The sequence below is a fragment of the Sprattus sprattus genome (genome assembly GCF_963457725.1).
Source record: "Sprattus sprattus genome assembly, chromosome: 20".
Classification (NCBI taxonomy): Eukaryota; Metazoa; Chordata; class Actinopteri; order Clupeiformes; family Clupeidae; genus Sprattus; species Sprattus sprattus.
In genome coordinates this window covers 14,091,602-14,109,054 of record NC_137918.1, presented here as the reverse complement: position 1 = coordinate 14,109,054, position 17,453 = coordinate 14,091,602, and the positions used below count along the sequence as shown (strand labels likewise).

Below are 17,453 nucleotides of genomic sequence, written 5' to 3'. Positions count from 1 at the left end.
CTGTCAGCTTCTAAAGTGTATTAAACATTTCAGAAAAGTCCTTTTTAGGATTTCTATCGCTTCTCTGTGAATTGTGATTTTTTTTTCCTCCACGTGCAGAATAATTAAAAGGACTGCACAGTATTGTGTTGGGAAGCTCCTTGTTTAATTCTGAAACGGTTGAGTTGGGAAGACAGTGTATTTGGACCAAGGGGGTAATTGAGCATTTGAAACATGTACCAGTCATGGGAGGGTTTCTCAGGAGTAACTTTCCGTTGATCCCCATTCACTTCAATTAACTTGACTTCTGCAGCGTTCTGTCCCATATGAATGTTCTTTTTTTCTAGAAAAACACTGTATGAGAGACTCAACATCCTGTCCAAATAACTGACTTTAGGGCTGCGTAATAAAAGTTTTTCTCCAACTAATCTAAAAATGATGTTGCACAGGAGAGAGGTATAGATAAAATGCTCTCGGGAAATTTGAACAGCCTATTTGACCATCAGCAACATTTTGTTAGATTGTGTTTGGCCCTGAAGGCTGATTTATGGTCAGAGACGTAAGCGTAAGCGCAAGCGCAAGTGCAAGTGCAAGAGGCCGCGCAAGCCACTTGCGCGGCCCTTGCATGTCTTTTCACGTCTTGCGTGCGTCGGCCCCTTTTTCTAGACTTGCGCCATTTTACGCAAGCCTATTGTTCTGGCGGTGAATTGCTTGGCAACACCCCCAACGCAACGCGTAAGCACCTAGCAATTCATGCTCAACGCAGAACCAAGCAAGGGCCTTGAGTTTGGCAAGTGAGTCTTCTAGGTGGGCTTATTCAACAGAGCTAGTATCAGGTCTGTGCTGAACCGAGCTCCGGCCACGCTACAGCTCAATCACACAGTCACGTTCACATTCCCAGCTGCACTGCATCTACGATCACAATCAGTACGGATCCCACACACCTGGCACTCACCTTCCCCAGCACCCGATTACTGATCCCACACACCTGTCACTCACAGTCATAAAACTTCCTCACTAACTTCACTCCCTGTCGATTCTAGGATCGCGCTCACTTCACTCCTGGACATTCCGTCAGGAGTCAGGACGACTCTCTGTTTGTTCACACACAGCATATGACCAGGCGGTTTTATTGATTTTATTTCATTGCATTTTCATTATTTCAGTAGTCATGACTATCTCTGTATTTTTCCCTCTGTTTGTGACCATAGCCAAGGTTTCTGTGAGAAGCCCACAGTTCCTGTCTGTGGTGTTATTCACACTTAGCAGCACCTCAAGTCACCACCTAGGATGACTTTCTGTTGCTGGTCCAACATGCCATCCTGCGCTGTTTTCCAGCTGTGCACGATTGCAGGCTCTATGCACAACCGGGCATGCCTTCGAAATGTGTAATAATAATTAAACATCCTCAACTGCATTGCCCGGAAGATCTGAGGTTAGAAAAGACACAGGACTATTTTTCTTCAGTACTGCTTTTCGGATTGTATATTCATATCTCTCCACAAATTCTGATGATAATATACTATGTTCAATGAATTACAACTAGTTAATTAAGTTGTGAATTAAGTGTTCATCAATTACCGTCTCAATTTTGAAGAAAGAGGCACCAGTGGCATACTGGTGGCAGCTGAGAGTTGGATATTCCCAACAGGAGTGCTACCAAGAATAGGCTGCCTATTCCATTTTCTGTAGAACTCAGTGTGGGCACTTCTGTTCTACAGAGAGGAATGTGCCAACCCTTCTTGTCCGCACATCTGTCACCCGCTGACACACAGGGCACCCCTCAAACAGCTCCAGGAGGCAGTTTTTATAGACAATATACAGCCGCAGTAAAAATTAAGAGACCATTTCAAAATACTATTTATTGGGATGTGTTAAAGTAAATTGAACATTTTTGTTTTAGTATATAAACTACTGACATCATTTCTACCAAATTTAAAATAAAAATATTAATAATTAATAATTTAGAGCATTTATTTGCAGAAAAATGACAATTGGTCAAAATAGCAATTTTGTTTTTTTTATTCCACCATATATTGATTTCGGAACTTTTCTTAAGTTAAAACAATAGTATTGCGTTGTTTAAAAATGAATATGAACTTGTTTTCTTTGCATTATTCAAGATCTGAGAGCACTGCATCATGTGGGTGTCTTGTGAACAGGGTTGAAAGATTCCATTCCATTTGAAAGACAAAGATTTGAAAAATAAATCTACTTCCATGCTGCTACAGCTAAAATGAGTGGAGGAACGTAGTCCAACTGATGTGTGACAGTCATCAGGATCATAGGTAGCATCCTGTCCATACTTGAACTTCCGTCAAAAGGGCTGTCCTGTTCCTCCTCCAAGTGAGGTCTCTTACTTGGCCTCTTTACTGGTGTAGATGTGAAGAATGATTGTGATGCTTTGAAGGCAACACCTGAGGTGCCAACACCGACATCAGTGCAGTGCACAGTTTTCTGTGTGCCTATGATACATAAAAACAGACATTCAGTATCCTTGGAGTCACACCAAATTAATCAATGAGAAGCTGTCACAATCAAAACACTGAGAGACAATGAATGACATTATGAAGTAACTGAGGGTAAACAAACCTGTACTTTTGTAGTGAGGTTATAGAGTTTTCACAGAAGGCTGCATGCCACCTGTGCACATCTTTGATGGATCCGTATGGCAGGCCACATGATGTACCCTAGCACACTGTCCAGATGTGCTTCCTAAACAAGAAAATGCCCCATAGTGACAAACTGTTTTGGTGACTGCAGTTCAGTCTCTAAGATGCTAATCACAATCTACTATTGAACTATCTACTGTACAAGTAAGCATAGATCAAATAGGCTAGCCTAACGGTTCCCACAAAAATTCATTGGCCACATCATTACTGATTGCTGTGCACCAGCTGGCTCAGAGATCAGGTCTCACACTAACTACACACACCGCAAAAAAGAGCCTAACTCCTACACCAAGCCCCTAATTACACTGTCAGGTTATTTTATTGTCATAGATATTGCTAGTGAAAGAGGCTTTGCATGCTTCTTATTTTCAGCAGCATTTATCATCTTCTGACTTGCAGCAGCGCTAGTAGCACAAGCCCCCCTCACACCTTTTTGTCGTTTTGGCGGCATGATGTTCCCTGTTCAGATCGACTGAATCCACTATGATTTTCCAGCGTTTCAAACCCGTTTGACCATAAAACCCACACGCCAGCAAATCGGTATCCTGTCGTTATTCACCCGCTCAACACGCTCGTCTTACGTTGACCTATCGTTCATCGTGCGCCAGTGACACGTCACTTGGTCGCTATTACACGCTAGTCATGTGTCAGTCTCACACTATTCTGTGGTTAGTCACACGCCAGATATGTCCACCTCGCCCTAGAACGCTCGAAAATGAACGATTAGAACTTTCAGACAACGATGACCAGAATGTTGAAATGGTGTGACAGGGCCTTTAGGGAGACAAAAACTACTCCATGGATCTCTACATAGGATCAAATATCCTCTCAAATACAGTTGGAAAGCCAGAGTATTTTAAAGGGGAAACGCCCACTGGCGGCGTCTGACACGCGTTAATGCCAGAGTTTATAACACAATGCTATTTCTTGAGCTTCAGGCCCATAGAGGATAGTTCATTTCAATACCAGTGTTTCAATGCCAAACTTAAACTCTCTGTTTTAGCCATATCTTACTGTCTTTCTATAGTCTTTCTGTTTCATCTTTCCTTTTAATGGCATTCACTCTGAAGAGCATCACCTCCTACTGGGTTGTTTATATTCTTTAACTGATCCTAATATTGTGTTTGACTGATTGACTGGGATTTATTATTGTATTAGGTCTCTCATAGAGACATTCAACAAAATTGTTCATGTTTATACCACGGATGCAACAAAAAGCCTCCTAGGCAGTTCAACCACAAATAATATCAGGAAAAAGAAGGGTAAGACAAGTTGCACCTGAATAAGTCCCCAAACTAATAACTTGCGTCAGCATTTCATTGAATTTACAGGTGATATGTGTGTGCCTGTGTTTGGTGCTAGGTTTGCATGTACAGTTTGTGGCAGAATGATTGGGGTGAGTTATTTCCCCTGTGTCTTTTGTATGCTTTAGTCCTTCTCAGTAGAACCTTATTACACATGCTCCCAATTGATTGGTTCAACTTGTTCTTTGCCAAATGCCAAAAATGGAAGAAGAAACTTTGGAATAAATGACATGAAGCTAAGAGACATTTCCTCCTGAAGGCCTGTTTGGATATACCATTTAATGATCGATGATTTTAGATCTTTACTTTTTTGTCCCCTTGCATCCAAACAGGCGCAGCAGGATGGGGAAACACAACAGCAAGCTGGCCCCAGAGGTGCTGGAAGACTTGTCCAAGAGCACGGAGTTCAATGAAGTCGAGCTCAAACAGTGGTACAAAGGCTTCCTGAAGGACTGCCCCAGCGGTATCCTCAACTTGGATGAGTTCCAACAGCTTTATGTCAAAGTAGGCAAAAAAAACTTCATATACTCCTCTTTCTGACCTTATAGTACTCGCAAGGGTGGCCCTGTGTCTATCCAGGGTTAGCGACACATAAACAGTCAATCTAGATAGTCATGATATGCTGTGCTGTACTTGAAGGTCCAGTAGTTATAGGACACAGTCTTTCCTTAGACACAATTTATCAGTTATATAATTTTGTTTCCTGAACTTTGAACGATAAATATTGAAATAAATGAATTTTAAATTAATAATAATTAATACATATTAAAAAAGTAAATGATTACAGAGCAGGGCTCTTTCCCCCTTGGCTTGAGAGCCTCTCACTCTTCTGTTTGTTAAGCATCAGGTGTCTCAAAGCTGCAATTAGTAAGGTTGCTCCCAAGGGTGAAAATGATTCAGTATTTGGAACAAGCAAAAGCAGAAAATATTTTGAAGTCCCTGTTTGTAGACCTAGATCCAGAATGTATACACACTCTTTATGGGGCTGCATTTCTTTTTAACAGAAGGGCTTTCAATGATCACTGGTTACCATTACCATTCCTTGATGTACATATGAAGGGTTGAAAGCAGACTCTGTATGTCATTCTAACAGTTGATTTCTCAGGCAAAAGCAGCGGATAAAGGTAATAATAATCCCCTAATTGTGTACATTTAGTTGTTCTTTTGCTCATATCCCTCAGTTCTTCCCATACGGTGATGCCTCAAAGTTTGCCCAGCATGCTTTCCGGACCTTTGACAAGAACGGGGATGGCACCATTGACTTCAGGGAATTCATTTGTGCCCTGTCCATCACCTCACGCGGAAGTTTTGAGCAGAAACTCAACTGGGCCTTCAACATGTATGACCTGGACGGAGACGGCAAGATCACACGTATGGAGATGCTAGAGATCATTGAGGTGGGTGTGGCTGCATTTACACACACACACACACACACACACACACACACACACACACGCACACGCACACGCACACGCACACGCACACACTCATGCTAGAGATCATTGAGGTGGGTGTGGCTGCATTTACACACACACACACACACACACACACACACACACACACACACACACACACACACACACACACGCGCACACGCACATACTCATGCTAGAGATCATTGAGGTGGGTGTGGCTGCATTTACACACACACACACACACACACACACACACACACACACACACACACACACACACACACACACACACACACACACACACGCACACGCACACGCACACGCACACGCACACACTCATGCTAGAGATCATTGAGGTGGGTGTGGCTGCATTTACACACACACACACACACACACACACACACACACACACACACACACACACACACACACACGCGCACACGCACATACTCATGCTAGAGATCATTGAGGTGGGTGTGGCTGCATTTACACACACACACACACACACACACACACACACACACACACACACACACACACACACACACACACACACAGACACTCATGCTAGAGATCATTGAGGTGGGTGTGGCTGCATTTACAGTGATATGCAAACATTTTAGACACTATTGTTTTTTGTTGTATATTCGGTGAAACCTGGTCTTCATTAGTGAGCTCAACTGGTCTTCATTAGTGAGCTCAACTGGTCATCAGTAGTGAGCCCAACTGGTCTTCATTAGTGAGCCCAACTGGTCTTCATTAGTGAGCTCAACTGCTCATCATTAGTGGGCTCAATTTAATTAGGCAGATATGCTGATTTTAAAAGTTGTTGCATAAGCACTAAGTAGGCTTATGCTGTGGAGAGCCTCCCTGTACATGAGCCAAATAGGCAGGGTCGTTCATCTGTCCTTGTCCAATATCTCTTTGTTTGTTTATTTTTGTGCCTCTGTGTGTGCTTAAAATATACACACTGCATGGGCAGACTTTCATCTTCTTGTCTCTGGCCGTCTTCATAAGTCCTCTCCATTTCCATTGATGTAATTTCCTCCCCTCATAGCTCCCTCCTTTCATAAATCTCTCATAATTTTCCTTTTTCTCTTTCTCCTGCATGTCTTAGGCAATATACAAGATGGTCGGTACAGTGATCATGATGCGAATGAACGAGGATGGACTAACTCCACAACAACGTGTGGACAAGATCTTCAGCAAGATGGACAAAGACCACAACGATGAGATCACCCTAGAGGAGTTCAAAGAGGCGGCCAAGAGCGACCCATCTATTGTACTCCTATTGCAGTGTGACATGCAAAAGTAAGGGAGAGAGGGGGACAGAGAGGGGGAGTCGGAGAAATGGAATTGCGAGAGAGAGAGTGAGACTGTGAGAGTGATGAAAGGGAGAGGTAAATGGAGAAGAGGACAGAAGGAGTGATGTAGCTGGTGTGGAAAGAAAATGTACAGAAAAGTGAAGATAAGGAAAGATAAAAAAAAAATGGGATGAGGCAATGAGATGGCAAAGGAGAGGAAGTAATGTGGGCAGTGACAGGTGAAAAATGTGTGTCTGTGTGTAAGTGTGTGTGTGTGTTGCTTATAGTGATGTATTGCCTTCCCCCCACTGTCAATCAGCTGATTAATATCTGCCTTTGAGTAGAGAGTGGACCAATCATGTTTACCTTCCTCTCCCTCCTTCATTTGAAGATAGTGACGTGTTAATGCAGGGCATGGGACTGGCCATCCCTTCATTTCAGCCATGACTTCTGATGGTTTCCATGGTTTCCTGGAACTCTATCCCCGCAAACAGAATCTACGCAGCTCCACGTCTGCATACCCTTTCAACCTTCTGGAAAAAGGCACCACAGAAGATACCGGTGGGAACTAAAATTACTAATGGCTCGTGTAATGAAATAGAATTACTTTCACCATCAAATTTCAGATAATAGCCAGATAGAATGTCCCATGCAGTAAGCTAAATGACACAATCATTCTCTTATCATTCTCAAAGTCAAAAATAAATGTAGCTTCACCCTTATTGTAAAGACAACAATGAATATGTTTACACTGAAATGGAGCAGTATGATGACACTGGTTATGACCACTCTTCTGCCTGAATGTTCTGGAAATGTAAACAGGCTATACCCTATTACAGCAGCCATCCCTTGACTATGTAGGCTCTAGCTAACTATGTTAGTGCTTGCAATACTTTCAGAAAAATAACTGAATACACAATTTAGTGTGTAGGCTAATGGTGAAGTTGATGGTCTGCAGTTAGTGATTGGAACTGACAGCGTACCCAGCAAAGGAACCCCTCTGCCAAAATGGAAAAAGTGAGTTGAAGTGTAAGAGTTTGCGTTTTTGCTTGGTTTTGAAGAGACAACAAAGCTAACTAATAGCAGGCCCATTGTTATATTCATCTAGCTACCTCGTTTCCCCACTATCAGGAAGTTGCAACACTATTGAGAAGTTGCTATATTTACTATTATACAATCCATTTCCAATAGGGTAATGACACCTAGGTTCACAGACTCTGCATCGTTTGACCATACCAGAGTGGTGGGGGAGGAACTAGGAGTAAACAGGGGTGTCAGCCCACCAACTCTAAAATTGGTGACACAAAATATCATGGATTGGTAGAAGCTGGCTGCTTATTTCATAGGCTTGTCTGCAGAGAGAAAACATTGTTCATGTCCCTACCTAAATGATGGCATGAGCTAGCTTTGTAATGCACAAATGTATGAATGCCATTGTGGCAATTATAGTGCACATAGTTTTTGAAGCAAATCAACTATTATTGGATTTTTTTTTTTACAGTAACTTTACTTTTCAGGGTTAAAGCATTAAACACGAATATAAAGTGGAGCTCTATGATGTTTATCTGTCAAACACTGGAAACAAAGTAAAATGTACTGTACCCCCAAAAGATATTTAATCCTTACTTTAAACCATTCAGTACATACAACAGTCGGACATGTAAAACTACCATGTGCTGGGACACAGGAGCTTTGCTGCTCTCCCTACTTAACAAGATTACAACGAAATGACTAAAACAAAATGTGAAAACAGAAGGATAAATTCAGATATTAGAATTATATAGTCGACATTATGAATGGTGAGAGAAAATTGAAGACAGAATTATGCAGGCCTTAAAGTTTAGAACGTTATGATACCAAGTTCTAATATATGATATATATGATCTCTGAAATATGTATGATATATGAACGTTATGATACCAAGTTCTAATATATGACATATAGTATGATCTCTGAAATATGTATGATATATGAAATTTACCTCTACATCTGGCATCTCTTTCAGAAAGAGAAGAGAATCGTTTCTGTTTTATTTTTATATATTCATTTTGTTTATTATTATTTAATTTATTATTTGTATTACATGATATATATTTATTTTATTTTGTCCATTTTATTTATTTCATAATTGTTTTTAAATATACATCAAAATAGTTATCAACACATATAATAAACAGTACATATTACATACATTGGTGAACATAAAATGTGTGTGTTTGTGTGTATGTCAAATGTAGTCAAAACTAATCTTGGCCAGTCACTTTATTTATTCTATTGCACATTTTAAAACAAAAGGCGTTGAACCAAAATGTTTTCCAGTCAAGGTAACTACATTTACAAAAAAACCTAAGCAAATTAGTAAAAGGAATAAGAGTTAAATGGCCATAACTAAAATGAAACTACTAAGGCAAAAAAAATGAACATAAAAGATAAAAAGAAATAAGAACTAAAAGGGAAAAAATTTAATGAACATGCTAGTGATAGATGATGCACCGAAATCAGTCATCTGATAGTTTCCGAAATGTCCTTACATTATTGGCGTGGTTCATTAGCCATTTGGGATTATTCACATTGCAAATGTTGTAGTTTGCCATTACAGCAACAATTGGAGATTAAATGTTTGGGAACACACCAGCCAGAGGATACGTGCATCATTCAGCCTGGAAAGGACAGAAAACGCTCTAGGTCAGTTCTATGGCACTGCTATTCATACTCGCTACGGCAATGACAACTGCAGAGAGATACTTTTCAATGTTGAAAAGGACTTAGACATTGACATGCAAAACCATGGGGCAACAGAGGTAAAATACACTTGCTATGCTATCAATTAAAAAATATGTCATGGATTGATGGACTTTAGACAGAAAAGTTTTTGATAAGTTTGCCCAGATGAAAGATCATCCCGCAACATTTCTTTTCAAGCGAGTCTTTTGCATTATTACAAGTGTTGTTTTCGCTGTAGGTAAAGACCCCATAAAGCAATGGGTTTCCCTGCTCTGAAATGTGGATGTGTTATAACAGTTGCAGACCACATTGATTGTATACTGCTTGATAACTCCTGCACTGTGGTGCATTTATGTGCATTTGTGATTTTATTGATGAGATGTGTTCATTGAGAAAGTACATTTGTGTGTAGTTTCACTGACGAGTCGGAGGCTACCCGTACAGAGTTTGATGTGTAGTTTCACTGACGAGTCGGATGCTACCCGTACAGAGTTTAATGTGCCCCACCAGGCCTTCCGTGTTAGACTGACTATTACGTGTTTCACTGACGTCTTTGCGATTTCCTGGAAATGATTAAATTATCAAATTAAGTCACTCCTTTCAAATAATTGTCCTTGTGCAATCAATACTTCTCTCTTGGTCTTCTGTTGCAGGGTGGCTGGGACTGTTTTGCGTATTTTGTAAATTATTATGCTTTGAAGACGACCTTAATGTTTTTGGTGTATTAATTGATAAGCGCAATTGATCACAGCATTACTGTACTGATACATGCCAGCAAAGCGAAATGCTTGCTACGCTTTAAGTGTGGAAATAGGGTAACAGACTGGACCAGCGAGTTAGTTAGCAAGCTAGCCAGCTGGTAGGCTATCCAGTCACTTGTCTTTATATCAGAACTGTCATTCTGTTGAAGTAAGCACAGGATTAAATATCTAACATACCAGGAACAAAAACAACCTCTTACAAGGCCGTTTAAGCTTTTCTTTTTAGAAAATTAAACAGCGCCATAGCAATTCTACTTGACTCCTCCTTTTGACGTTGCGTTGCTCACAGCTCGTTGTCCTATGAAATTTGGAAAATTTGGAGATTTTTTCATTTAACTCAACTGGGCATTTTGGGTAAATGACACAGTTGATTTCAATTATATCTAACAGGATAATCATTTAATGGACACATTTTTAAATATCACTACCTCTCTACTGGTGTATTCATATAGAGCCATTATTAACAGATATTGTCTAAAAGTGCTTTACAGAGCCCAATACCAGAACCACTAGAGCAAGCACAAGGCAACAATGGCATGAAGAAGCCTTGGGCAGATCCCAGCTCAGCTCTCCAGCTCTCCCAATTTGATTTATATAGTGCCAGAACAATAAAACAGTCTCAAGGTGCTTTACCAAGCCTGAACCTCCTGGAGCAAGCAGAGGTGAAGGGGGCAAGGGGGAACTCCCTGACGAACCTTAAGCAGAAACTTAGCTCATGAGGGGGGGGGGCATCTGCTTGAAGCCGGGCGAGTAGAGGTCGAAAAGGGGGGCGGGGGCATTTGGCAATATGGAAGGGAGGAGAGAGGGAGGGGAGAGAAACATGGCAGATGAATTCATACACATATATGATCATAGGTGAGTATTGTAAAACAGCTTAGTGGGTATACAATGTGATCGTAGCTTTACTATTACAAGGATAGGAAGAGCAATGAAACACAAAACTACGTTGATGGTGGCAATTATTTACATTGTGGGTACTTGGATATTGTTTTTATGTAGAAAAGAAGTTGCTTGCTATTATTTCTCAAGTATTTTTGACAAGAAAGGAAGGTTGGATATCACTGCTATTTTGAGGGAATGTGGAACACATTCTGAAATTTGTGAATTGTTCTTTACTTTAGGTAGTGTTTCATTAAAAATGGGCAGTGTAAGTTTAAATAGTTTTGTAGGGATGAGGTCTAGTAGGCATGTTGGTGATTAAGATGAAGAGATCAGGGAAGTGAGTTCAGAGAGGGCGATGGGTTTGAAGGATTCTAGTGGAGGAGGCGTGGCGGCGGCAGTTACAAACACGCACGTGCGTGCAGGCACATCAGTGGGCCGCAAATTACTTTCTAGTCAGAATGGTGGTCCCTGGGACAAAACCAGTTGAAAACCCCTGGTCTAAAGGGAGAGGGACAGAAACGCAACGTAGTGAGAGAGGGGAATTAGGTTTACTAATACATTGCCCTGTATACGTATACATGTAAACATCATTTATAATTGTGGAGAACAGTGATCTCTGCCATCAGTCTTACAATTGTTCCTATGTCACAAACATTATGTTTCAGTTTCAGTTTGTTTATTTGTTGAAGAGGGACAGTGTACATTAATAAACATTAAAATGTAAATGCACCCAATTGTAGCCAAAAGGCTAGTTTCCATTCCTGCAAGTTACATTCCATATGTTGCTTTGGATAAAAGCATACCTGGCCTTTTACTTTTACCTTTTTAACGTCACATGGGTGACACTCGCCTGATCTCTCCAACTCATAACATAAATAATAGTCATATTGATAATAATAGGAATTTAAAACAATGACTAATTAAAAGAAGCCTGAAATATTCTCATAAACAACCAATAAACAAGGAGGAGGAATAGAACTTCTATGGAGCTTAAACAGAAGTTGAGTAACCTTAGCTTATCCACCAGTTAGATCCGGTCTCTATTTTGTGTGTTTGGGAGAAATTTGTCTGTAGATCCCTTACAGTATGTGCTTGAGTTCTGTGTTTCCCTCAGACACATCGTTCAATATGGAACACACACACACACACACACACACCATATACCATACAATTGGAAATGACACTTTGCTACTCTAACTCTTCTTTCACACCAGAAGCGCAGAGGCTGTCAAAATGAATTCTAGTTTCCCTGCCAACAATGCCTTGAAGCTAGTAGGCCAGCTAGAATGTTCAGGAACCTTTACAAATGCTGGTATCACACAAACACAAGTTAACTTAATATGATCTTATAAAATGATTTGTCAAGAAATAATAAAAAAACGACTTTGTGCTTGCTTAAATTTTGAATGAGGATTGCTGACAACATTACACTTTGCAAATGTCCCTCCCTAAGTGTAGCCTATGAACTAAGCTAATTTGATCAGTATATATAACATTCAGCAGTAACAACAACAATTTTGGACCAGTGTTCGTTTGAGTGGTTTTCGATATCAGACATACAGACCTGGTAAACAAGTCCTAAACAACTCCAAACACTAAATGTCTCATCTTTGTCATTGCAGACAATAAACAGAACAAATGTTTTGTGGGAACTAAGGGTCATATAGGCTTTGTTTTCTAATTTTGAATTGGTTGCTGCCGAGCTGTGTCCTAGCTCATTGCCGTAAAGTTGCCTGGACTTCAATTTCATTCTAACCCCTCACACTGCCCAAGACCTACCACCAGTGGCCATGCCGCTGCTCGCCACAGAGAGACGCTGGTTCCCATAGAAAATGAAAGGCTTTCAGGGGCTTTGGCGCTCTTGCTGCCAAAGAGAAATCAAAGTCTGGCAGTTTGCCTGGTGTATGACGTGCCAAAGACCAAATGTCTGTGACTGTGCGAGAGTGTGGGAATAATTAACATGACTACAATTAAGGGAACATCATGTATGTTTTGTTTACGGGGGAAACATTGCATTTGATAGAAGTAGGCAAAATGTGCCAGACTACCTTTGACAACAATACGAGGTACGTAGGTGCTCAGAAAAGGAGTTGCAGCATATGACAAGCTGAGTGTATGTATACATCTACCCAACAATTCTGTCTCTAAGTACCCTATCCCTCAACTTACTATTAGGGGATAAATGTGCTGTTTGTGCAACACGATTCTTTTCTGCTATGTTCATGTGGAGTGTTCTCTATATCTAGAAGCTTCTAGAACAAAAATATGTAATTATTTTTGTTACTCTGAAAATAAACACAGTGATGTCCGATTGACGATTTCATTGTCTTTTTTTCTTGTTGAACAGAACTTTTTTATCCAATGATGATTTTACCAAGATTATTTATTTACTACTATTTTATGATGTGTAAAGTACTCTGAACACTATGGACTATTTTTTTTAAAGGACATTATCTGCAGCCAATCAGATGTCTCTTACAATTTCAGACAATCACATAAATGTAAACTCGAGGTTCATGAGCAATTAGTTGTAAATTCGAGGGTATGGCTAATTAGGACAAAGCCAATGCTGAGTCAACCTAGCCCATCCAAATAGGTAAAGATTGCTATTTCAACCCAGCCGCTAGGGAAATTGGACCAATCCAATGCTGGGCTAAGCGAATCTAGACAGACAGGCTTATTTAACCTAGTATCTTCAAACCATGTGCTAGTTCAGGTTAAAAACTCAAATGTTTGTCTTTACAAACTAAACATTTTCACTAAGTTATGTTGAAAGTCATTCACCTACCAACTCAAGTTATATTATCTAGGCTATATTAAATTCGGGTAGCCTACACTATCAAATAAAACAGGCCTGGTTTTAAAAAGCAAGTGTTAGGTTCCATTATGAGGTTGCTGAAAAAAATACCATATACACCATAAAAAAAGAAGAATGCACCAAAGTAAAGCTCATTGGAAGGTATGCGACGGTTTAACTGGATCCCCGGTATTCATGTGTGGATTAAATTGGATGAATCCAAGAAGTGTCTGGTTGGTGTTTTAATGCTAGTCACCAGCCAAATGTCCTGTAACCCAACTATAGGCTTATGTAACTTGTTATGGTAAAGAGACGGTGCCCACTGCATTATGGAACAGTTTTTTTTGTTTTCTAGTGATTTTCATTAAATCACTCAATTTAAATTAAAAATTTAAAAAACGTGATGTTTTGGCACAGCCTACATGCACAGTTTTGACGTTTCTACAATTGTTGTAATAATCTCCCCCCACAAGTTCTGTACAGACGGGGCTGTGACTCTTGTCTCCAGCTCATTAATGTTGCATATGTGCAAGCAACGCCACAGGCTAGTGATTCAGTCATCCTTGTTAGAAGGTAGAATGGTGTATCTTATTTCAGAAGGATAAAAGAACATCAGCTGTGTATGCTTTTTTTTTCTCTCTCCCTCTCCCTCTCCCTCTCCCTCCCCTTGACCTTCCCTGCTTGGCTCCTATCGTCTTGTCTTGTCTGTCCATACTTGAGAGACTCTCTCCGCACCGCTCTTCGAACTTAAACCATGGATTTGATCAGCTGGTCTCTTAACGCAATTGACACCATCTTCTCGACGAGAAGCTTGGATTCGGGGGAACCTGTCATACATGATGGACGTGTGGGAGGATTGGCGGGTCGTGTGCCTCCTTTCCGTGGAGGACATTGAAGACATCTACATATTCGGAACTATGATAACAGGTTTTTTGCTGACTGGACTAGGTGCTGCCCTGGTTTATCGAAAAATTAATGAAACGGCGACAGCTGTCAAAAGCCCCCTAAGGCTGCCCGACATGATTGATGCGGTGGGCAGGGCTGTTGGCTCTCAGACTGTGGCTCCTATTATGATGTCCTAGGCCTATACCATGTCTACAGGGTTTACAGGGTACATGCCAAATTATGTGGCACACTCCTCGTCGTCATCATACGGAAGTAAGCGGTCTGTTAAACCATGGCAGAACTACCTCATACACTCAGGAGCATGACGAGCCGCTGTATGTGACACCTACAGCTCAAACAAATGTATCAAACACGGTACAAGGCCTGGTTTTATTTGTTTGCTATAAGACATGAAAACTCAACAAGACATGTTATGTTGGTTAGTAGATAGTAATACGAAAAAGCAATTATTTAGTGTGTGACTCAAGTCTGCAACTGCATTGAGATCATTCTAACCTGTACACTTCAAATAGCAGCATAAAATGCTGATCTGCTTCAAGTTCATCTGTGATCAAGGCACGATGGTAACATACACTAAGTTGCCAGTTTACTAGGAACACTTAGCTTAAACTAGTCCAGCCTAAAACACCAACCCAGCAATAACTCTTTGCTTCATAAGGTTATACTATTGAGTATCTGTTTAAAGTAATTAAGAGAGGTGTTGATTAAACTGTGTGCTTATTTTGGAAATTGCAGTTTGTGGTGCTCTTAAATAGTTTTGAGTTGTACTGAAGAATGTGTTTCTCTTATTGTGACAAAAGTGTTTTGGCGTCAGAGAACGCTAACTTCTTTCTATATAAACCTTGTGTGATGTGCTTCTCTCTCGTCTGCTGCAGTCTGGGAGTGAGCCTGGGCTCTCTCTCTCTCTGAGAGTGGGTTCCTGCCTCTCTCTGGCCTGCCATGACATGGGTGAGCCCGACAAGCTAACATAAAAATATAATACATTATATTAAAAGAATAAATATACTTATATGCAACTCCTGAGGTAAACTCAAGTGAAATTTCACATAACATAATTGGGGATTCCAACAACCTGATCGACTTTTCACACTGGGCTAATCATCAAGACCTGAACCGTGCACAGGGGAGTATGGGACTTTTTTTCCCCTCTGCTTTGAATTGAAAGGAAAGGAGGCCTGGGCCTGCCAACGAGGAGAGCCAAGGGAGACGGAATCGACAGGACCGGGGGTGGACTCCGAGCTGTGTGTGAGAATATGGTATGTGTGTTTGTCTTTGTGTATGTGCACTACCAGTGGGTAGCGCTAAGGATATACAAGAGAGATATATTCCTGTTCTCCTAGTTGGTTCAGACAAACTTGTTTAGGTATAAACAAGAGGGGGTATTCCGGATTCCTTGTTGGTTGAAGTCAAACCATTAAGGATGTATATAAGAGAGATATATTCCTGTTCTCCTGGTTGGTTGAGACAAACTGTTTTAGCTATGCGAAAGGGGTATAGTCCGTTCTCCTTGGTGAGAGACGAAGAAAGCTCCCGCCCTCTGGAAGGCAAACAGAGCTAGGGGCATACTAAAATTGGGAAACTAAATTTGAAGATGTACATCAGTTAGATGGGGCTGTGAAATGAATGACCATGAGATGTTGTTTACAACACAGACATGACTAATATCTAATTATAAGACTGATCTCCCATTACTGAGGTGCCTGGACCCCTGAACCAGTGATTGATCACCGCAGGGAAATTCCCTGGCCTCAACCTCCTCCCAAAACGAGTGAGACGGGGGACCTCTGGTCGGGCTCGGGTTGACTAAGCACTGCGATCTCAAGAACGAACTGTGAGAGTTTGAAAAGTAAAAACCTAAATAACCCTAGTGTTGAGATCAGACAAAGGTAATACATACATGGAATGTAAAAGGGGTCAAGTTCAGTTAGAGGTAATAATATATGTAAATAAAATTACTTGAAATGGGTGAAATTGCGTCCAAATCAGAGCGACGTACATGATAATGGCAATGAGAGGTGGTTTAAAATGTCTACAGCACAGACGTAATAGACTTGTCTAAAATATCAGACTGTGTGCAAAAAAAAAATCAATTAGAAAGGTAAGGTATTCAAGAGAAAGGTATTCAAGGATCACAGTGAACTGACAGAACCAGCCGTATGTGCAGATGATTTTTTTTAAACCATACCTGGACATTTTTCGCCCTGACCAAACTCGCATAACCTCTATGTAGACATCAAAACAATTACAAATACTGAATAAATGCATCTTATGGCACCTTTAAAACAGAAATATTTTGCTAACTCTCTTTTGAATACCGATCATTTACATTTAACCATTACTTATAGTTAAAACTTAAGGCTGAATCAAATAGTTGCATAGTTTCTTGCAAATGTTCAATCCTGTTAACTTGGTTGTTGTCTGGCTTGTTTGATAAATTCATTTGGGGCCTGGCACTTTTAAAAACAACTCACATTGACCAAAGTGCTGTACAATGAGATCACAATAAAATAGAAAATTAAATAGAAAATAGAAACAAAACACTCTATACTCTAAACACTCTAGAAAGCATGTAAACAAATGATCAACTCAGATCAGGAGGATCCAAATGCTAGAGAATAAAAGTGGGTTTTGAGCCTGGACTTGAAGGAGTCAATAGAGGTGGCTGATCTGATAGAGAGGGGGATGCTGTTCCACAGTCTAGGGGCTGGG

General features: G+C 40.5%; 1 protein-coding gene across 2 annotated transcripts; it reads left to right on the top strand.

Annotated features, from left to right (window-relative positions):
* Window positions 1-4,297: 4,297 nt before the first annotated feature.
* On the top strand, window positions 4,298-6,685 carry hpcal4 (hippocalcin like 4; the record flags this gene model as incomplete). 2 transcript variants are annotated; one of them, XM_080858965.1, is made up of 3 exons in its annotated part: window positions 4,298-4,459; window positions 5,137-5,352; window positions 6,488-6,685. In XM_080858965.1, the coding sequence occupies 3 exons, from the start codon at window positions 4,298-4,300 to the stop codon at window positions 6,683-6,685; spliced, it is 576 nt and encodes a 191-aa protein (XP_080715091.1). The 2 variants fall into 2 exon arrangements, with proteins under 2 accessions (XP_080715091.1, XP_080715092.1); XM_080858966.1 differs by lacking the exon at window positions 5,137-5,352.
* Window positions 6,686-17,453: the final 10,768 nt, after the last annotated feature.